This window comes from Aquarana catesbeiana, linkage group LG12 (assembly GCF_042186555.1).
Source record: "Aquarana catesbeiana isolate 2022-GZ linkage group LG12, ASM4218655v1, whole genome shotgun sequence".
NCBI classification, from domain to species: domain Eukaryota; kingdom Metazoa; phylum Chordata; class Amphibia; order Anura; family Ranidae; genus Aquarana; species Aquarana catesbeiana.
This window is the reverse complement of record NC_133335.1, coordinates 49,368,368-49,392,005: the sequence shown is the minus strand read 5'-3', so window position 1 is coordinate 49,392,005 and position 23,638 is coordinate 49,368,368. Positions and strand designations below refer to the sequence as shown.

General features: G+C 46.0%; 1 protein-coding gene across 4 annotated transcripts in view; it reads right to left on the bottom strand.

The window, feature by feature from the left end:
• Positions 1-23,638, bottom strand: part of ACBD4 (acyl-CoA binding domain containing 4) — a 99,895-nt gene that overhangs the window by 25,835 nt on the left and 50,422 nt on the right. For all 4 annotated transcript variants that reach the window (XM_073607729.1, XM_073607731.1, XM_073607728.1 and 1 more), the window contains 5 exons: positions 19,965-20,117; positions 18,154-18,274; positions 15,072-15,156; positions 9,151-9,271; positions 1,641-1,778 (listed from right to left, as the gene is read on the bottom strand). In XM_073607729.1, the coding sequence (XP_073463830.1) occupies positions 1,641-1,778; positions 9,151-9,271; positions 15,072-15,156; positions 18,154-18,274; positions 19,965-20,046 (547 nt within the window). In that variant the 5' untranslated portion in view covers positions 20,047-20,117. The remainder of the gene's footprint in view (positions 1-1,640; positions 1,779-9,150; positions 9,272-15,071; positions 15,157-18,153; positions 18,275-19,964; positions 20,118-23,638) is intronic.

Genomic DNA, 23,638 nt, shown 5'->3' with positions numbered 1-23,638 from the left:
CTGCTGCTAGCAATAACCCAAGTTTATCAATCAACTTGGTTACATTCAGCCTGCCCATACATGGTTCGAATCTTGGCAGGTTCCTGCTGAACAGGGCGAGATTTTAACTGTCTATGGCCAGCTTTACTCAGCTCAAGGAGAGCAGATATGTTAGTATTGCTCAAGGATCAGGCCTTCAGCCAGATTGTAGGTAGGGCTTGAGCACAAAACATTCCAGAGTCCATCCTCAAGTCAGTACTCTAGAACAATCTAGTGGGACACACCAAGCTGGCGTGTTTTGGAGATCCACATCTTCCGCAAAGATGTCATTTAGAAAAATGTTGTACAATATGAGTACAGGCAAGAAAGAACTCTGGAACATCCATGCCCGTGAGGACTGTCCCCTCCACTGACCATTTGGAGGATTTACGAGAGATTTGGGTGTCCTTTTTTTCTATTTATAGTATTAATAGATTTTAATAAGATACATATATTCATATTAGCCATTGTAACCTTGGGCACATGATTACAGCATCCATAAGGCTGCATTCACACCTGAGCGTATCGTTCTCAGGTGAAAAGTCTTGTGATTTTACAGTGATATTGTACAGGTCAAAATGTCACCAATGTAAAAAAGCAGAAAAACGCCTGTAATCTGCCTAAAAAGAAGCTCGTGTACTTTTTTGAGCTTTAGGCGTTTTGCTTCAGGCGACAGAATGCTCAGCTGTGAACAGGGGCCATTTAAATAAATGGGATTTTGCTTGCGGGGCATTTTGGAACTTTTGAGATGAATGCAAAAAAAACGCTCAGGTGCGAATGCAGCCTTAGACCCCTTTCACACTGGGACGGTTTGCAGGCGTTATTGCGCTAAAAATAGCGCCTGCAAACCGACCCAAAACAGCTGCTGCTGTTTGTTCAGTGTGAAAGCCCAGGAGAAGAAAAAATCTCCTGCAAGCCGCATCTTTGGAGCGGTGAAGGGGCGGTGTATTCACCGCTCCTAAACCGCTCCTCCCCATTGAAGTCAATGGGACAGCGCGGCTATACCGCGGCAATACCGCGGCCATAGCCGCGCTGTATGAGTGGTTTTAATCGTCCGCCAGTGGGGGGTTAAAACCGCACCGCTAGCGGCCGAATACCGCAGTAAAACAGCCCCCTTCCGCCCCAGTGTGAAAGCAGCCTTATGCCCCGTACACATGGTCGGATTTTCCGATGGAAAATGTGTGATAGGACCTTGTTGTCGGAAATTCCGACCGTGTGTAGGCTCCATCACACATTTTCCATTGGATTTTCCAACACACAAAGTTTGAGAGCAGGCTATAAATTTTCCGACAACAAAATCCGTTGTCGGAATTTCCAATCATGTGTACACAAATCCGATGCACAAAGTGCCACGCATGCTCAGAATAAATAAAGAGATGAAAGCTATTGGCTACTGCCCCATTTAGAGTCCCGACATACGTGTTTTACGTCACTGCGTTCAGAACGATCGGATTTTCCGACAACTTTGTGTGACTGTGTGTATGCAAGACAAGTTTGAGCCAACATCCGTCGGAAAAAATCCATGGATTTTGTTATCGGAATGTCTGATCAATGTCCGACCGTGTGTACAGGGCATTAGAGTAAACAGCAACTGCAGACTAGAATGTGGATAGCACACAGACCTACAGGGTCTCTGCGTTCCTCCTCTTGCCCTAGACCTCGATGAGCACCCAGTTCTGTTTGCTCTGGTTTGGATCCATATTGCTCTTCTCCTTCCTCTTTTGATGCCTGGTACTTGTCATCTTCAAAAGTCTCCTCTTCTGCAACATAAAACATAGGAATTCTTAGCAGCCTCCCAGTAATTGAATTGTGAACTGGTCTCCTAGAAGTCTATGTCTGACACAGATAAAAAAAGACAAACCATCATTGCATATCCAAAATAAAGGGGGAATCCGCTGCCTGTGCCAGAACTCTAAGAACTCCATTTTCCATGGACGACGCTTTAAAAGCCCCCTGTAGCTCATCAGTTTAGCGCTATGGAGGAGGTCTGGTGCTAGAAATATATGTAGCATGTGTATTGCAATCAGTGTTTTCATGCATAGGTGCTGCTACGTTCGTAAGTGCGTATATGTGGGGGTGGCGGGCCTCAACATTTTTTTTGGGGGGGGGGGGGGTTTATGTGCTTGGGTGTAACTTTAAGTTTTTACAATTTAAAAAAAAAACACTTTAATATTTTTGTTATCACATACGGGACAAAACACCCGTGTGGTGATTACAGGTCCTCTTTAATGGGACATCCAGGGTTTAAAAGGCCTCAGTTGTCTCCCCTGTGCTCCACTGAATGTAATGCAATGCAGATTGCATTGCAATACAGTGAGGAAAAAAAATATTTGATCCCCTGCTGATTTTGTAGGTTTGCCCACTGACAAAGAAACAATCAGTCTAAAATTTTAATGGTAGGTTTATTTTAACAGTGAGAGACAGAATAACAACAAAAATATAAAAAAAAAAAAACGCAATTCAAAAATGTTATAAATTGATTTGCATTTTAATGAGTGAAATAAGTATTTGATCCCCTATCAATCAGCAAGATTTTTATGCTCCCAGGTGTCTTCTATACAGGTAACGAGCTGAGATTAGGATCACTCTTAAAGGAAGTGCTCCTAATCTCAGCTTGTTACCTGTATAAAAGACACCTATCCACAGAAGTAATCAATCAATCAAATTCCAATCTCTCCACCATGGCCAAGACCAAAGAGCTGTCCAAGGATGTCAGGGACAAGATTGTAGACCTACACAAGGCTGAAATGGGCTACAAGACCATCGCCAAGCAGCTTGGTGAGAGGGTGACAACAGTTGGTGCAATTATTTGCAAATGGAAGAAACACAAAATAACTGTCAATCTCCCTCGGTCTGGAGCTCCATGCAAGATCTCACCTCGTAGAGCTTCAATGATCATGAGGACGGTAAGGAATCAGCCCAGAACTACACAGCAGAATCCTGTCAATGATTTCAAGGCAGCTGGGACCATAGTCACCAAGAAAACAATTGGTAACACGCTACGCCATGAAGGACTGAAATCCTGCAGCGCCCACAAGGTCCCCCTGCTCAAGAAAGCACATGTACAGACCCATCTGTAGTTTGCTAATGAATATCTGAATGATTCAGAGGAGAACTGGGTGAAAGTGTTGTGGTCAGATGAGACCAAATTCAAGCTCCTTGGCATCAACTCAACTGGCTGTGTTTGGAGGAGGAGGAATGCTGCCTATGACCCCAAAAACACCATCCCCATCATCAAACATGGAGGTGGAAACATTATGCTTGTGGGGGGGGTTTCTGCTAAGGAGACAGGACAACTTCACCGCATTAAATGGACGATGGATGGGACGATGGATGGGGCCATGTACCGTCAAACCTTGGATGAGAACCTCCTTCCCTTAGCCAGGGCATTGAAAATGGGTCGTGGATGGGTATTCCGGCATTACAATGACCCAAAACACACGGCCAAGGAAACAAAGGAGTGGCTCAGACCTTAATCCCATAGAAAATATGTGGAGGAAGCTGAAGGTTCAAGTTACCAAACGTCAGCCTCAAAACCTTAATGACTTGGAAAGGATCTGCATAGAGGAGTGGGACAAAAATCCCTCCTGAGATATGTGCAAACCTGGTGACCAACTACAAGAAATGTCTGACCTCTGTGATTACCAACAAGGGTTTTGCCACCAAGTACTAAGTCATGTTTTGCGAAGGGGTCAAATACTTATTCTACTCAATAAAATGAAAATCAATTTATAATTTTTTTTAAATGCGTTTTTCTGGACATTTTTGTTGTTATTCTGTCTTTCACTGTTAAAATAAACCTACCATTAAAATTATAGACTGATCATTTTTTTTGTCAGTGGGCAAACGTACAAAATTAGTGTAGCACTAACTCACGGTGGAGCTGCTGGTTTAAGTGGGTCTGTTATCTTCACTTTGCTTCCCTCTGTTTCACCGGCACTGGGTCTAGGGTTCTGTTGAGTTTACTTCTGGACGACACACGCACCAAAACTGGAGTACGTTTTCAATGCTTTATTGAACAGACAAACTTTAGGAAGTAGCAGGAAAGAGGCGGAAAAGGAAAACTTTCAGGAGAAACTCAAATATTTTCTTATAGAATCTTAGCGGCAAATGTCCTGATAGAATTCAGATAATTAGGTGGAATGCGCTCCCCTCGTGGGACACACTCCTTGCTTGTCTGGATAGGCCTCTCTCACCGGTCAGCAGCCAGCACGCAGCACGAATCAAAAGTCTCTGCCGCAGACTTGTTTGGGGGGGGGGGTGAATCCGTACAATCCTCTGCTACAGGATGTATCAGATTCCTCTGCAGTGAAAGTCAGTCACAGTGCTTGAACCTTTAGGCTCGATTCACACAGGGGCAACACGACTTCAACGCGACTTTGCAACGCGACTTTAACCCGACTTCAACACGACTTGTGGATCCGACTTTCAATGAACGGGGATCCGACTTGGATCCCCGCCACTGTGTTTGGTATGAATCTTTAGGGGGAACTCCGCGCCAAATTTTAAATAAAAATCCGGCATGGGTAACCCCCCCCAGGGACATACCAGGCCCTTGGGTCCGGTATGGATCTTGAGGGGAACCCCCTACGCCGAAAGGACGGCGTGGGGGGTCCCCCCAATCCATACCAGACCCTTATCCGAGCACGCAGCCCGGCCGGACAGGAATGGGGGTGGGGACGAGCGAGCGCCCCCCCCCCTCCTGAGCCGTACCAGGCCGCATGCCCTCAACATGGGGGGGTTGGTGCCTTGGGGGAGGGGGGCGCGCTGCGGCCCCCCCCACCCCAAAGCACCTTGTCCCCATGTTGATGAGGACAAGGGCCTCTTCCCGACAACCCTGGCCGTTGGTTGTCGGGGTCTGCGGGCGGGGGGCTTATCGGAATCTGGGAGCCCCCTTTAATAAGGGGGCCCCCAGATCCCGGCCCCCCACCCTATGTGAATGAGTATGGGGTACATGGTACCCCTACCCATTCACCTAGGGGAAAAAAGCGTCAATAAAACAAACAGTACACAGGTTTTTTAAAATAATTTATTAGGCAGCTCCGGGATCTTCTTCCGACTTCGGGGGTCCTCTTCCGACTTCGGGGGTCTCTCCGCCGTCTCCTCCCGGTGTCCGCATCTTCTGCCGGCTCCTCCGCTATCTTCTGCAGCTCAATTGCTAGCGGTGGTCCGGACTTCTGCCTTCTTCTTTTCTTCCAGAGATGTTGACACGACGCTCTCTCCAGCTGGAATGGTCTCTGAACGCTCCGCAACGGACTTATATAGGCGGTGACCCCGCCCCCTTATGAGGTCACTGTCCCAGGGCATGCTGGGGCTGTGCCGTCATAAGGGGGCGTGGTCATCACCCGGTGACCACGCCTCCTAAAACGTCACAGACCCAGCATGCCCAGGGACTGTGACGGCATAAGGGGGCGGGGTCACGGCCTATATAAGTCCCTTGCAGAGCGCACAGAAACCATTCTGGCTGGGGAGAGCGTCGTGTCAACATCTCTGGAAGAGAAGAGGGAAGAAGATGATCCAGAGGTCCGGACCACCGCTGGCAAAAGAGCGCCAGAAGATAGCGGTGGAGCCGGCAGAAGATGCGGACACCGGGAGAAGACGCCGGAGAGACCCCCGGAGTCGGAAGAAGATCCCGGAGCTGCCTAATAAATTATTTTAAATACCTGTGTACTGTGTTTTTTATTGACGCTTTTTTCCCTAGGTGAATGGGTAGGGGTACCATGTACCCCATACCTATTCACATAGGGTGGGGGGCCGGGATCTGGGGGCCCCCTTATTAAAGGGGGCTCCCAGATTCCGATAAGCCCCCCGCCCGCAGACCCCGACAACCAACGGCCAGGGTTGTCGGGAAGAGGCCCTTGTCCTCATCAACATGGGGACAAGGTGCTTTGGGGTGGGGGGGGGCGCAGCGCGCCCCCCTCCCCCAAGGCACCAAACCCCCCATGTTGAGGGCATGCGGCCTGGTACGGTTCAGGAGGGGGGGGGGGCTCGCTCGTCCCCACCCCCATTCCTGTCCGGCCGGGCTGCGTGCTCGGATAAGGGTCTGGTATGGATTGGGGGGGGACCCCCCACGCCGTTTTTTCGGCGTAGGGGGTTCTCCTCAAGGTCCATACCAGACCCAAGGGCCTGGTATGCCCCTGGAGGGGGAACCCATGCCGGATTTTTATTTAAAATTTGGCGCGGAGTTCCCCTCAAGATCATTTGAGCACAAGTCGCATGCCGAAGTCGGATCATGCGAGACGGCGATCCGACTTCAATGATAGTCAATAGGCTGAAGTCGGATCAAAGTCGGATCCAAGTAGTACAGGGAGTACGCTCTGAAGTCGGAGCGACTTCAGTAGTGTCTATTAAGACGCTCCCATGCACTGTAATGTGAATCTCTTTCTGGGGCGACTTGGGGCGACTTGAGGGCTTACAAGTCGGATCCCAAGTCGCGGTAGTGTGAACCGAGCCTTAAGCCGAACCGTCAACACTATGCTGTATAGTTACTTCTTTTGGATACGTCCTTCAGCCGAGTCACCAGGCCCCTCTATAGACCAGCACGCTGCGTGATCTCTCCAAGACGGGTCCTCCCCTGGGATCTCCTCGGCCGTCCAGCTTCGTCACACAGGACCGATAGCTCAGGACCATTCCTCGGCCGCGGTGGTAGGCCCCAGACAAGCCTCTGGACCCACCCCTTCACCGCTGTATCGTGGGCCTCCCGATCGGAGGACCACGAGGTAGCTCCTTAACACATACCTGTCAGCCAGGAGGGCCAGCAGGTGGCTGTAGAAAAAACCCTAGAACATGGCGTCTGTCCCATAAATACTCTCTTCCCAGAATGCAACTCGGAGGACCACCTCCACTGAGCTTGTCTCCGAGACAGAGGAGCATCTATACACTTCAACACGTTGCCTTTCCAACACTGACCAGTAGCAACAGCGACACCCACCGGTCAGCACGGAAGCACACACAACGTCAGCCAAGCTGGAACAGAGACGGACTTTTAACCTTCCTAACACACAATTTACTAAATTTACCTAACCTGCGGTAGATTGTAAATCTATCAGCGCTACATTAGCAGGGGATCGAATACTTTTTTCCTCACTGTACATTCTTTCCGGGTATGCTGGCCAGGGGACACTGACAGGCAGACCTGGAAGTGACGTCAAACAAGCGCTTTTCGGGTCAGCAACAAGTTTGGCAACAACTTCTACCCAGCGGCACCTGCTATGTTGGTCCTGGATCCGCAGATGAGCAAGCAGAGCCCAGGATACATGGCAGGCATGTGCGGAGGGGGGATGAGCCATTACTTCGGTGTGCGGCACCCCGAATGCTTCCATCTGGCAGGCAGGAGTCTGCTTGTCCGATTTATACACAATCCCGGTGGCTGCAGTCACTGGGGATGTGTGTAAAACTCCCCCACTGTCAGGTCCATATGAAGAATGGATCCCCTTAGCAGACAAGTCTTAGGGAGTATCTGGATTCTTATGCGGGGTTTGGCCAGGGTTTATTAAAATTTTACTTGTATCTTGGTGCAGACATCTGAAAATTCAGTGATCAAAGCAGGAAATTACATTTTCAGGGGGCTTTCTGTACAGAACGCCCCCAGGTTGTCATATTGCATTGAATTTTTTGACAGTTTTAGAAAATTACAGCAGCTGTGCATTGAAATGTAAAGGTCATTTTTCATAACATTAACTTACAGAAGGGCTTGTGTTGCAATTTTATATGTTATTTATTTTTTTTAACGAAAGCAGAGTTTTCCTTTCCTACGTAGAATGAAAATTTTGCATAATACCAACAATTTCCGCACAACTTTGCAACATTCTCAATTAATACATTCCTAAAACAGATCCTAGTATAGGGCAAAGTTCTCAAAATCATTTGTGCAAACATTATTGCTTTGTTGTAACCTACAGTTTACATCAGGGGTCTCCAAACTGTCTAAACAAAGGGCCAGTTTATTGTCCTTCAGACCTTAGGGGGGACGGAGTGTCACCAGTGGGAGGAGAAAATGCCCCAGTGTCAATGGTAGGGAAAAATTTACATAGTATCGATGGCTATTAGGAGGAGGAATAATGGCCCATCACTGGTAATAGTAGGAGGAATAGTAATCCCATTGTTGTTTTTAGTAGAGGGAACAGTGCCCAATCGTTTATTTTGGCAGGAGGAAAAGTGCCCTATTGTTGGTGTCAGTGAAAGATGCCCCATTGTTGGTGTCAGTAGAAGATGCCCCATTGTTGGTGTCAGTAGAAGATGCCCCATTGTTGGTGTCAGTGGGAGGAATACTGCCCCGCTATCGGTGTCAGTGTAAGGAATAGTCCTCTATTGTTGGTGTCAGTGGAAGGAATAGTAAAAATACTGGATGAACCCTCTGCACATATTTATCCCTACTTTTTATTGCAAAGTTTGCTTGAAAGGGTATAGCAGTGTGCAGAGGGTTCATCCAATCTTTTTAGTTTTAATATGTGGTCACACCCCTTTAGGACCTGGTAGATTATATGCATGTACAACCTATTGGGGTCTGAGCACAGAAGTGGAAGGAATAGTGCTCCATTGTTGGTGTCAGTGGAAGGAATGAATCTTCAATCATCAGGAACAGTGCCCCAAGGGCCGGATAGAAGTAACGGGCCGCAGTTTGGAGAACACTGGCCTATATCATCAAAACACATCTGAATGGTGAATGCTATTTGGAAGATAGCACTTTCCTAGAGATAAGATAAATCTTGGCCAAGCTGGGTTACCAATTCCATCAGCACTCTTTCCATATACATTATAGTAGTGCATTCTTTTTCATTTGCCTATGGCACCAATGGGAAAAATTCATGAAAAGCTAAGGATGTTGACCATAGTAACAAGGCAATGGAAAAATTAAGCAAGGATTCCTACTGGATAATCACAGCCACCAATCAGATTTAAAACCACCTTGGTAGTTTGAATGTGACTGGCCATGCAGGAAGCTGAGAGAGAAAGAGGTTAGGTAGCACAGGCTACATAAAGTACACTGCTACTGCCCTATAGAGAGCTGTGTGTGCTTATTCTGCAGGGGGTTGCTTACAACTAAGGGAATTATCGGACTTTAGCACAGTTGCACTACTTACTGGAGGATACAACAAGATTGTGTAGATAGCGTTAAGGAGGACCACTCACCAGTGATAGTCTTGAAAAAGGAATCTGGAGGGCGAGGCATATCTGGAATAACTTCATACAGGGGACGGAAAGGCTCAAACAGCTCAGGTGATGTATCTTCCAGAGGGACTGTGTCGATAATCTGAAATAAAAAATAGTAATGATGACTTACGTCTTCAGTGTTAAAGGGAAACTCCACCTTGTATGTTCCCCCCACCACCCGGGCCTTTTTTAGTGAAAATAACTTTATATCTATATATACATCATAAACTCTGTAGTATTTATAGAAGCCATGTGAAGTCATAGGTCATCCTTCTTCTTCTCTGGGGTGGCGTTGAGCAGTCCTTACTCCTGAACAGAGCAATGCCTATGTAATGAAGTGCGAGTGACTCTCTTTACCAAGAGTACAATGAGCTCAAGCCAGCGTGATGCTGCACCCCAAGGGGTATGTGCCAATGACAACAATGGGTTCACAGGCAGTGGGCTGGATGATGCCAAGAATAATTCACCCTGGAGGAGGACTGGCGCTGGATTGCAAATCTTTGAGCTTGTGGGGGACAGTGCTGAAGAGAACCTGAATATTGAAGCAAAAGCTTATTTTATTTTATTATTTTTATACAGGATTTATATAGCGCCAAAATTTTGCGCAGCGTTTTGGAGGTCTGGGCTGCTTATTTTTTTTATCTTTATAAAGGTGGAGTTGGGCTTTAAACATGAGATGGGTATCTGAGATAACAGTAACAATTCTGATTACTACTATTTATTCAGTTATAGGTGTATATTGATATCTGAATACTTCTATTGCATAGTCACATAGTCAAGGTTGAAAAAAATACTTATCTAAAGGAAGGCTAAAAATATAGGTCAGGCTGATTTTCGTGGGAGTCAAAGAGAATCCTAGATGGCGTCACAAATGGAACAATATTTGTTAACTTAAAGTGGTTGTAAACCCTTCTATATACCCAGTGAAGTGACTGGCCTCAGGTGATACACAGAGATGAAACCAATTCTCCTACATAAGTTTTACCTGTTTATCTGAAATCTTCTTTTCTTTACATCCATTCAAAGTGCCAAATTTATAAAGCTTGTCTGAGCATTCAGAAAAAAGGGGTGGAGAGCTGAAGTTACATTCTACAGAGCTCAGTGAGAAGAGCTCTGAGAGCTGATTGAAAGGGACACCCCCCCCCCCCACACACACACACACACACACAGCACACAGGAACAGAGCTAAGGCTGTCAATCTGCTGAAGCTCCCTCCCCTGTCACCATTTATCTCTTCGTGTCAGGAAAAATGTCAGAAGTGAACTCATGCTGCTAGCAGAGGAATAAAGCCACAGACAGAAATGACACTTAGTGCTTTGGATTGAGACAAGTACACACTATGGAGGGATATGCTTTGTTCATATTTCATGTCTGAGGTTTACAACCACTTTAACGGAGGAGTGTGAGAAGTCTAAATAGCGAGCCTTCGTACTCACCTACAGTATATGCGTGCAGCATGAATCTGATGCTATAGCTGTTCCCTGACATGTCTATGACCAAGAACTGAACGATCACATGACCGCTAATCGCTCAATTCTCAATTTGCTTTGAGCAGAGAGCGAGAACTATCAGTCAGCACTAAGGATGAGCTCCGGCGTGTTCGCAAGCTGCACGTGCCGAGCCCACCAGGAACTCGGCACTGCACAGCGCTAATCACAAGCAGTGAGACATTTCCCGATGTGCGACTGCAGAGATCGGGAAATGTCTCACTAGCTGTGATTAGCGCAGCGCATTGCCGACTTCCTGGCGGGCTCGGCACGTGCAGCTTGCGAACACACCGGAGCTCATCCTTAGTCAGCACTCTTTGCTCTAACCCTCCAGTGAGTGCAATGCTGTGGAGTAAGCTGAAAAGGCTGACTCAGCCACTCAGCGGCATGCTGAGAGGCTGAGCCAGCTGCTGGTCAGTCATCTAGGTGGATCCAACCAAGCCTGGAAAGGCTCTGTGATGTCAGCCAACAGTGCACTTTAGCCTACTGTTGGCTGAACCTGGGACACAGGAGTGCAGAAATAAGTGCACTGCTGTGACCCACAAGACAAGTATGGCCAAAATAGCTTTGGCCATATTTCTCTTTTAAATGAATAGTGTGTACAGCAATAGCATTGAAAACGGAAATAATGGTGATATGAATGCCCCTGCTAAATATAAAAATAGTGTAAAATAAATACCAGCCACAGGGTGTGGGAGAATATACACAATGCAAAGCTGCATATCATACAGCCATACCTAGGCAAATAACAAATAAAGTGACAATGTGCATAAGTGCAAGTGATACATTAAAATATCATGTGCTCGGGAGTGAATAATTTAATAAACAGCAAACGTCCTTAATTCTTGATAGATATTCAGTGTCATAAAACATGTATCAAATAATGTCTTTATCTTCTTTATGATAAGCACAATAAAGAGCTGGATTGTATCCCTGCAGTATCCTCTTCTAAGAAAAACTCTATATACAGTGCAATAGACAGAACTTCATATAAGGTGCAAATAGAGTGATGGTGACTTTTTATATAGAGTGCAGATGAATGGAGACTTCTTGTCCTCAGTGCAAAACGTGATGTATAGATGTCCTCTCACCTTACAACTGTAAGGTAACAGCGTGTAAATATATCTTTGCGGGTGTCAGATGTCTTCACTATGGATCTAGGTATCCACCGACCTCTGGAACTGGCGTTTTATGATCTACCGATGTATGTCCCTCTATATGGACGAAAGCCCTCTGCCAGACGTGGCTTACTTCAGCATAGGCTCATGAATTAGCGTGAGGAAGTATGGAAGAAAGCACAGGGGGGGATGTTCGATAGTGTAGTATGTTTAAAAGTATTTATTTAAAACGGAAAAAAAAAAATCAGAGTACTCACATCTGCAATGTAAGAAAAAATCAAAACAAACAAGAGGTCGGTGGCTACCTAGATCCATAGTGAACACATCTGACACCCACAAAGATATATTTACATGCTGTTACCTTACAGTAGTAAGGTAAGGGGACATCCATACATCACGTTTTGCACTGAGGACAAGAAGTCTCCATTCATCTGCACTCTATATAAAAAGTCACCATCACTCTATTTGCACCTTATATGAAGTTCCATCTTAGGATACTGCACAGATACAATCCAGTTCTTTCTTGTGCTTATCATAAAGAAATTATTTGATACTACATGTTTTATGTCACTGAATATCTATCAAGAATTAAGGACATTTGCTGTTGACTAGATTATTCACTCCTGAGCACATGATATTTTAGTGTATCACTTGCACTTATGCACATTGTCACTTTATTTGTTATTTGCCTAGGTATGGCTGTATGATATGCAGCTTTGCATTGCGTATATTCTCCCACACCCTGTGGCTGGTATTTATTTTACAGCGCAGCACTATTTTTATATTTACTTATTTTAGGGTTTTGGTATCACCTCCAGTGTTTGCAGCAGTCTACGTTTTATTTATCTAGTGGCGCGGGGATATTTTTACTTATGTCCCTGCTGTGTTCTTATTTCTCTTGGGGCAAGCAGGATTTGTGCGTCTGAGGTCCCAGCCCCACCCACCTCCTGCAGTTATACTGAAGGGGTCCTAAGATTTCTCCCCCCCGCAGGCTACTGTATTTCAACTGAGGGCACCCACAGCTGTCAGACACCCTGAACAGTGGTTGCATCTGATTGGATGTAGCTGCTGTTCAGTTGACAGTTTTCTGCCTGGCTCCTTCGATTTTAAGAGCGAATGCTGTTGGGTGGAAGGGTACCAATAGGGCCATCCACAGCTTGGGTTTCACACCGTATATGGACTTGTGTTTTCCATTTCCTGTATATTACCAATGCTAGCCATACACAGCTGAACAGAAAATCAATTGATTGGCTCATCTATGCTAAACAGCATAGATGAAGAAATCTCCACTGCCAGCAATTGTATGCAGGCAACTGATGCAACTGCCTGACTACCCAAACAGTGACTGCATCTGGGTGGATGCAGTCACTGTTTGGTCAATAATTTTCCATAGTCAGGTGATTTTTAAATCAACTATTTTTGATTCGGGTGGTGCTGGTAGCTGCTCTCACGGCCTGAAATTTCAGCTGATTCAGCAGGAATTGGCTGAAATTCAGGTTGTATGTGGCCAGCTTAAGCAAGCAAATGGACAGTCGGGTCCTGTCAGAGCCTGTTGGCACATCTGCACACACACACACACACACAGGTTATTTTCCATGCAACCGCAGAGGCGGGCAAGGTTTTGGACCTCCCTGCTTGCAGTCTTTGCCAGTGTGTAGGAATCCCTGCGCATGTGCGGATGGCCTGGGGAAATTGGTGCAGGCACAGAGGTAGCTGCAGGACTCTCTCGGGACTTGAGACCTGCGGCACATCTGCACACGCACAGGGAGAACTTCTAGCCTAGGCAGGAAAATTGGCTATTTGTAAGAGAGGGAGGAAAAGGCAGGGCAGAACTACATGACCTGGAAGCCCCTTTCACACAGACAGATTGATAAAGTCCGCCTAAAAAAAACTGACAGGCAGACCCGTTCAGACCATCCACTGCCCTCTATGGAGAGGCAAAATTAAACAGACATTTGTCTGTTTACACTCGCCGACATCTGAACCTATCTGCTAAAAACAGACAGATAGATGAAGGATCTATTCCCCATCCTTCTGGTGGATTGGATCAGATGACAGTTGGATGTAAACAGACAGACGGTCTGTTTGCATCCGACCGCCCATACAGCAAAGTGGGCTGTGTCCGTGTCTGCTCTGCATAAGTGGAGCGGACACAGGCCTGTCATCCTCCTGCTCATCTGGGATGAGTGGACAGATTCCCCGCTGAGCAGGCAGATCCGCTGACAGAGTCCACCCATGTGAAAGAGCCCTTAGGCTCGGTTCACACTCGGTTGACTTCAAAGTCGCCTGACTCTGAACCCACCCCGCACAGCTCGACTTCAGCGCAACTTGCAAAGGACTTCTTTAATAGAAGTCAATGCAAGCCGCTTTGCAGGAACCTTTTTCTAATTCGGAGCGACTTGAGTGGCTCTGATTAGAATGTTTCCATTGCACTGAATCGAGCGTGATTTGTCAAGCGACTAAGGGCTAGTTTACACTTGCTTCAAAACATGGCTTCGGACAGGCTTTGTTAAAGCTCTCTGAATGCCAGTCAAAGCTCCTGTAACTAAGTAAAATGGTTAGCTTACAGTCCTGTTTACACCTTGCTTTTGCTTGGTGCTTTGATGAGGCTTTGGTGGGGCATTGATGAGGCTTTGGTGGAGCTACGATGAGGCTTCGGTAGGGCTTCAGTGGGGCTTCAAGCGAGCTTTTCCATAGACTTCTATGTCGGCTTTGAAGAAGCTTTGAAGCACCAATAAAGCTACAGTACATGGGGTATAATTTTTGAAGCAAAGCCTAAGCAAAGCAAAGCAAAAGCAAGGTGTAAGCAGGTCTGTAAGCTAACCATTTTATTTAGTGACAGGGGCTTTGACTAGCGTTCAGAGAGCTTTAACAAAGCCTGTCAGAAGCCTTGTTTTGAAGGAAGTGTAAACTATTTATTAATGTGTGTTAAAGCTGAAGAAAGTATAAATGAGCCCTAAGTCGTCTGACAAGTCGCCCCAGTGTGAACCGACACTTAGGGTGAAGGTCATATTTAAGTACACTTTAGTCCACCAAATAATAAAATGTAATTTTGGATGAACTGACCCCTAAAGATTTTTTTTGAGGTCCCAACTGACATGAGAATGGCAGTGCCCCAAACAATCACACCACCATGTCTCAACTGCATTAGGACTATTTTAATAAAATTGTGCTGTTTTCAATAATAACTCTCCGGGTGCTAACCAGTCTGCAGAAGCTGGAATCCGACAGGTTGCCATGGGTTAAAAAACACTTTCTGTTCTATTGTAATGAAATTAGCGGGTATGTATATTACCTTTTGGGCTACTTTCTTCATTTCTCTGATATAAGCACACATGGCATCTTCCTGGCTCATCTGACCCAGCTTGTTCCAGGCATCCCTGCAAACATCAATTAAGGATATGTAATAAGACTATCAAATTCACACACTCACCTTCATTTTCATGCCCCACTATCAAAGATCTATGATAATTGGAAATCAAAGGCCATAAAAAGCTGACTGCATCCGGGGTCAAGGTTAAAGAGTTTACTAAGCCAGACATCTGCTTTGCGCTGCATGTCATCAGCAGGGGCGTAAATAAGGAGGGGTCAGGGGTGTTCAAACCCCCCCAGAGTATCCTGGCAAAACGCACAGACAGTCTCCCTGCTGTTTAGCCTCAGCATCAGCACAGTAGAAGCAATCAGAGTTTCGGAGTGCAGCAGCCAGCCCCCCTTCTATTGTGCCCCCCCCCCTCAGTTTAATAAGGGGTCCCCCTGAAAAGCATGAAATTACTGCGAGGTCTCAGATGCCAGCAATTGAGCGTGCACGGTTGAGGGAACTCCTAGACTCCTCCTCAAGGTATCATATGACACAGCTGAAGGGAGACTGGGGATGCAGAAGTTTTCCTACTTCTGTGCCATGCTGAATCTGAGGTCTGGTAGGTGGGGAGGCATCAATTTTCTGTTTTGGGAAGGAGGAAGTGAGAATTTCAGCCTGGGGGAGTTTCTTTTGGTGGGGGGTTAAGTAAAGGGGGGTGGGTTTGCTTTTGGAGAAGGGGGGAGTTTCTTGTAGAGAAGTTTACAGAGGGTGGTTAATGGCAAGGTGATCAGGAACAGCAGTGCTCCTGGCAATGTGGGGAGCTGGTGTCACGTACCATTTATTTTTCTTTATGTGTGAAAGGACCTCATGGAAGGCTTGCATGGCAGTTTTGAAAAGTCAAGAACTTAGTGCACTGTACACTTAGCACTCACTTGTAGTAATCCTAATGGTGGGCAACATAGGAATGTGATTGCTGACCTCCCTCAAAAAAATACTAGTTGCTTGGCTGCCTCTGGCTGCAGTATGTTGGGTCAGGAACAAGCATGATCAGGGTCTGGTGGGTCAAACACTACAATCTCTCTGCCAAACTCTAATGAAATGAAGCACTCACAGTGGAAGCCAGAGACTGTCCTTCAAAGCAAAGCTCCACAGCAAGAAATAGATGCTTTTTCCCTTACAATAATAATGTGATTTACTGTAGTTAGGCTGATCGGTTTCATGTGACGTGTTTATTATACGACAGGTCCACTTTACACCTGCCTATAGGAATTACATTAGCGTCACTGCGAATGAATGATCTTGAGGAGAAAAGTTAATTGGCTGTTAAAAGTTGAACTCTGCACAAAACTTCCAGCGACCAAATAATATATATGGACCATAAAATCACTGGTTACAGTTTCTTTTTTTATTGTGAGATATATATATATATATATATATATATATATATATATATATCTATATCTATCTATATCTATATCTATATATATATATACACACACATTCACACACACATTGTCAAAAGTACAAGTACAAAAGTACAAGTACAGACACCTGCCTTTACATGCACATGAACTTTAATGGCATCCCAGTCTTAGTCCGTAGGGTTCAATATTGAGTTGGCCCACCCTTTGCAGCTATAACAGCTTCAACTCTTCTGGGAAGGCTATCCACAAGGTTTAGGAGTGTGTCTATGGGAATGTTTGACCATTCTTCCAGAGGAGCATTTGTGAGGTCAGGCACTGATGTTGGACGAGAAGGCCTGGCTCACAGTCTCCACTCTAATTCATCCCAAAGGTGTCCTATCAGGTTGAGGTCAGGATTCTGTGCAGGCCAGTCAAGTTCCTCCACCCCAAACTTGCTCATCCATGTCTTTATAGACCTTGCTTTGTGCACTGATGTGCAGTCATGTTGGAACAGGAAGGGGCCATCCCCAAACTGTTCCCACAAAGTTGGGAGCATTAAATCGTCCAAAATGTCTTGGTATGCGGACGCCTTAAGAGTTCCCTTCACTGGAACTAAGGGGCCAAGCCCAACCCTGGAACACAACCTCACACCATAATCCCCCCTCCACCAAATGATTGGGACCAGTGCACAAAGCATGGGATGAATTAGAGCAGAGACTGCGAGCCAGGCCTTCTCATCCACATCAGTGCCTGACCTCACAAATGCGCTTCTGGAAGAATGGTCTAACATTCCCATAGACACACTCCTAAACCTTGTAACAGCCTTCCCAGAAGAGTTGAAGCTGTTATAACTGCAAAAGGTGGGCCAACTCAATATTGAGAGGAAAAGTTTGGGACTTTGTGTGAAGTATGCAACCCGGGTTGCATGCTTCACACAAAGTCCCAAACTTTTCCTCTCATTGTCTAGTAATTAGGGATGGGGGCACTGGGCTTGAGATGCCCTGTGCTTCATACAAAGCCCCAAAATTTGTTTTTAATGTTTCTTCACCAACTCATTATTGAACCCTACGGCCGAAGACTGGGATGCCATTAAAGTTCATGTGTGTGTAAAGGCAGGCATCCCAATACTTTTGACAATATAGTATGTATATATATATATATATATATATATATATATATATATATATATATTTTTTTTTTTTTTTTTTTTTTGTGTGTGTGATTAGGTCTTGTGTATACAAAGTCTATTAGGGCTCATTCAGAAACAAGGAGAGGACTATACAGCCTAAACACTGACTTTTTCCGTACCTGGAAGTCACATGTGTTGCATAGAGCCACAGTGTAAGATGAATAATCCTGCACACGGTCCTAAGTTCTAACATACAAACTTTATTTTTCCATCAGCAAACTGTACACACAAGAAGTGTGCTAACGCGTTTCAGCTGCGTGCAGCCTCAGTTACAGCAGACTGTCTCCGTCCAGGGGTGTACATCCATACCTGTACAAATGTATACGTTTGGATCTGCATTTCCAGCGTACGCTCACATCCTGTCATTGATTTGTACAGGTACAGATAAGTAACAACTGTGACTTATATGGCATCTGCTAAGCTGTTGCCATAAACAACATAGCTGCCTTCCTCACTATATTTATCAACTGTACAGCAGCGATCGTACCACTTATATCTTCCAATGGGATCCCAGAAACCAGGGCGGCCGATATTGCAGGGTCCAACCGTAGCTTGCTTGTAGTAGCTGTAAAAGAGAAGCATCTCCTCATAGGAAGGGCGATAGGAGCCTAGAGAAAGAGAGATTAAAAGGGTCTCATTGCTTTATACCCGAAAGCTTCATGTCTACTGTATATTAGCGTGTCCCATTCCCATGCCTATCAGATTGTAAGCTCTTACTTCTAGGGCCCTCCTAACCTCTTGTATCATAATTCTACTTTCTCCCTTATATTATAAAGCGCTGCACAAACTGTTCTATATAAATCCTGTATAATCCCAAGAAAACCCAGGAGGCATAACTAGAACCTTCAGGGCCCGGTGGATGAAACCATAAAGGGCCCCTCACAGTGGCAAAACACTAGGGCCATGACACATTTACCGGCCCCTTCCCTGCTCTCCATCTTGAAGGCATCCACCGCAGCAGCCGGCGGGAGAGGAGGAGGGAGGCCAGGGGAGTACACAGAAGCCTGATCACAGCAGGAGGTGGATAGGAGGGGTGACGGGGCGACATGTAGAGGAACGGATCCCCTCTGTTTTCTGCCTGCAGCCCCTGAAAGGTGGATCGGTTCCTCTATATGCTGCCCCCACTGCACCTCCTATCCCAGTGTACAGGGGGCCACACGGGCCCCCTGGAGCATGGTCCTGTGCTGCAATTGCGGCCCCTGCCCCTGATAAAACCATAGACATTAATAAGGAGTTGTAGCCGTCTGTGTTCCAGTCTTCTGGGAAGGCTTTCTGCAGAATTCCGGAGTGTGTATGTGGGAATCTGTGTCCATTCAGCCAAAAAGAGCATTTGTGAGGTCATATACAGCTTTTGGATGACAGGACATGGCTTGTAGTTGGCATTCCAGTAAATGCCAAAAGGTTGAGGCCAGGGCTCTGTGCAGGTCACACGGGTACCTCCACACCAAACCCATCAAACTGGGTCCTAATAGAGCTGGCTTTGTGCACCTAAAATCAATAATTAAGATGGTTCTATGTCTTTCTCACTCTACTTTAAAAAAGGGCTTTTATAGCTGTGCCCCTGTTTGATTCACCTTCACTTCCTGTGCCAGTGACCAAACAGGAAGGGAGAGGAAATAATCTCAACAGGGACACTGACAGCAAATAAAAAAATAATTCTTCTGGGCAGCATTAAAGCCCCTACCAAAGTGTTAAGGGGCCTGGATAGGGTAAGTACCCGCTCCCATCCTCCACCACAAATCCTGGAGACCTTATATACCCAGGCAGGGTCTCTCAAACCCTTCTCCACTCCACTCGGAATAAACGAATCTATTCTCAGTGGATATGCTCTGTCTCTTGATATTAGAGATTGCATTTAATATTTATTATTACAGGTAAGATAATACAATGTGGACATTGTAAAACGTTGTACAAGGTATTGTGTACATGTCAATACGTAGAGATATATTGTATAACTTGTGTTAACATATAATAGATAACGAAACATGATGAGAGGCAGAAACTTATACATCTGGTGTAGTAAAATTGTTAAATGGTTACCGTGAAGTAGTGGTATTTACACCCCCCGGGGACCCCCATTGGGACCTCTTTTGTCTCCTGGGGGGGGGGGGGGGGGGGGGGGGAGAGAGTTAAACTTGGTGGTACGTGGGTAACCAAAGTAAATATTTTTACAGTAATCATATATTAAGAAGTTTAAATATTCGAATATTCCATACTGACTCGATAACAATAAAAATGTATTGATTTAAAAAAATATATATATATTTATTATTACAGAACTAGGCAGGTTATACATACCACTTTTTGGCAAGCTCTGAATAACTGACACCGCAGCATTGAACTGTCTCCGGTATCCACTCTCATCTTGATCTGTCCCCATATGTCCAGAGTACGACCCCGCAGTCTCAGAGGCGACGTGAAATCCCCGTGCTTTCTAAATTCCCGTGCTTTCTGTAGAGAACAAAAGTACTGCCAGTTATTGCTGTGCCAGAGAAACGCTCTATCCTGATAAAAGGTGACCTCTGATCTGCAGGTATTTACTTGGATAGGATGCGATAACCAGTAAAAATAGTTGTACTGTAAGCTCAGGCACATTCTACAAATTTTGAAGAAGTACTGTGGGTATACCGGGACTTGTGGTTCATTGATAGCTGCAGGTTGGCCAAACAAGGCCTGGAGGAACATGATAAGGAGTTGGCCGATATCCAGTGTGACCTGATGACAGTGACATAGTTGATAGACTAAGTGACCTAGACCTTGACACTAATAGGACTGGGTGAAATTTATACAAGTTGACACTATGAATGTCATTTACAATGTCAAGTACTGTAAAAAAAAAGATGTTTGTATCTGCTTTGCAGTGGTGGCTCTAGACTTGCTGTGCAACCAGATCCCTTTTGGCCCTCAAAGTGAGCATGCCCTTCGGTCATGGTGCCACCTGCTTAGACTACACCTCTGCTCGGAGCTCCCAGGGCAGATACCGTGCACTCATTTCCACTTAATAAGCAGGATTTAATTAGGTTCCATTTGCTACCTGGCAGGGCTGAGTGCAGGGGAATAATTTGCTTTAAGTACTTACAGTAGGCTGTGACTGCAAGTACAGTCGTTAAATCTCTACTCCTTGCCACATCTCACTATTTTTTCATCCCCTACAAATGAAAATCAGAGCATGCAGAACCCCTTATGCCTTATACATGATCCAGGTCAGTAAAATTGTAGAAGGCAAAACATGTGTATGACAACCAGGCAATTGGCATTCTCAGAATGAGGTTAGTAGTCACAACACCATGTTTTCCTCATGACTGGTTTACTTTAACCAAGCTCCAGGTAGATGCAAAAAAAACAAAAAAACAATGAATGCAGGTATTTGTAGTAGTTACATGCATTATTAACTGCAACTATAATAAGAGCCTGAATCTGAGTGTATCAGCTTCTTGCAATCCCCTGTACAGAATAATTCAAACTGGGAAAGGGGGTGGGGGAGGCAAATACTCTTAACCAATTATGTGTGCTGGCTCATCAGCCTGCTTATACTTATTGTAACAGTGCGAGGCCCTTTCACTGTGAAAAAGGAAGCAAACGTGACACAGGATTCACACAAATACAGAGTGCAGGCTCTGGAATATTAATTTTAAAAAAGAAAGATGGTTTTTCAACTTTCTCCAGGTTTTGGTATTCCCGGATTGGGTTCCGGAGCTAGAACACTTTGAAGAGCTCTGGAAGGCTGGAAGTCTTCAACCCAGTGTTCAGGTCTTGCTAAGGACCAGAAGGGTCTGTCTATAGGTGCACACAGCCTTTATAAGAACAAATTTGGGCATAACTCAGGGCTTCTGTTGGAGAAGACAGGTGTACTCTGCTCGGGAGACAGTACTTCATGCTGGACACAGGGGGTTCCTTGTCCAGAGAGCTGAGAGAGTCGAGGCAACTAAGCAAGTTCATAGGACTGAGGGAACCTAGAGGTCTTAGAGGACTGAGAAAGACCAGGGTTTCAGGAGGCCCCCTATTGAGACGGCTAAGCAAGTCTGGAGGACTGAGCGCTGAGATGACTAGGTGAGTCCAGGGGACTGAGAGAATCTAAAGGTGTGCAAAAACTGAGAGAGTCCTGATAGCTGAGTGTGTCAAGAAAGCTAGGTGAGCCAGGAGAGCTAAGAGTGTTCAGAAAGAGCCAGAAGAGAGTGTTCGGAGAGCTGAGAGTGTCCAGGAGAGCTGCGAGAGCCAGGAGATCGAAGAGTGTCCGGAGAGGGAAGAGCGTTCAGAAAGCGAAGAGAGAGCGAGGAGAGCTGAGAGTTGTCAGGAACCATGAATCAGATGGAGACCGAAAATGCAATAAAAAAAATCACACCTTTTAATATAGTGGTAAAAATGGTACAAATAATAAAACAAAATCAAAACATAGCCAGGGTTTGGTAATCAAAGTGGGTAGTCAGTGCAAGCCAGTAGTAAATCAGGAAGCCAGAGATCAGTATAGTCGGAGACAGCAAACAGCATCACGAACCAGAAGGGACATCAGCCAGGCAAGTCTTTAACAGGAATACAGCAGAGAATCTACACCAGGAAATGATCACCAGGTGAGGCACTTTTGAATGATGAGTGCTGGCAATTAACCGACAGCTGAGCACTGAGACAGGAGGGCTGAGCCCAGCTCTGACAAGAGTGTCCAGACAGCTGAGAGAGCCAGAGATCAGAGTGTGTCTGGAGAGCTGAGAAAGCCAGGGGTGCTGAGAGTGTCCGGACAGCTGAGAGGGCCAGGAGAGCCGGAGAGTGTCTGTACAGCTGAGAGATCCAGGAGAGCTGAGAGTGTCCGGACAGCCAGAAGTGAGAGTGTCCAGACAGCTGAGAGAGCCAGGAGAGCGGAGAGAGTGTCCACAGATAGCAGAGTGTGTCTGGAGAGCTGAGAGAGCCAGGGGAGCTGAGAATGTCTGGACAGCTGAGAGGGCCAGGAGAGCTGAGAGTGTCTGGACAGCTGAGAGGGCCAGGAGAGCTCAGAGCGTCCATACAGCTGAGAGAGCCAGGAGAGCTGAGAGTGTCCGGACAGCTGAGAGGGCCAGGAGAGCTCAGAGCGTCCATACAGCTGAGAGAGCCAGGAGAGCTGAGAGTGTCCGGACACCCAGCAGAGAGAATGTCCAGACAGCTGAGAGAGCCAGGAGAGCTGAGAGTGTCCGGACACCCAGGAGAGAGAATGTCCAGACAGCTGAGAGAGCCAGGAGAGAGAGAGAGAGAGTGTCCAGACAGCTGAGAGAGCCAGGACAGCTGAGGGAGAGGCATAGGAACACAGAGGTACTTTGTGAGATGGTCCGAGGGGCCAGCCAACAGCCAAAGGCCAGGGTTTAAGGCCTAAGTAACGAAGCTGCTGAAGAGAAGCCAGGTGGCTTAGCTATTATTTTCACGGTTCCTGTTTTGATGGTGAAAAACCCCTGTGTAGGCAACTACTTTATGTTGGATTTAAATTTCGTTTAATAATAGTGGGCTGACCAGTCCTCCTAAAACATAGTTCTGACTAGCATGGACTCACTAAAAATGTTACTAGCGCTGAGTTAAATTCCCCAGAATATCACATTATTCATTGTCCAATCAGCCGGCTGGTGGGTGAGGAGTTGACCTAGCTGTATTGGTTATCTGCAGTAAAGAAACGTATAAATTGTCTGGCAGGTGAAACAACTCCCACATACCGTATGGAACTCAACTGCATATTTAGTTGTTTGTCTGGAGTACAGTTCTGAGTACTTTGATTGGAGTAAAGTCCTTCTACAAAGGAGTCCGGATGATCGGTAGGAAAAGCAGACATGTCTCCATCCTGAGCACCTGTACACTTCTAATCAGGGCCGTCTTTAAGGCAGGGCAAAAGGGGCAGCTGCCCTGGGCCCTGTCATTGTTGTGGGGCCCAAAGCAGCTGCCTCATACTTGCCAACTATCCCAGTTTAAATTCCCTTGTCCTTTGAAGTTTTAGTCCTGTGCTATGTCCCAATATCTCA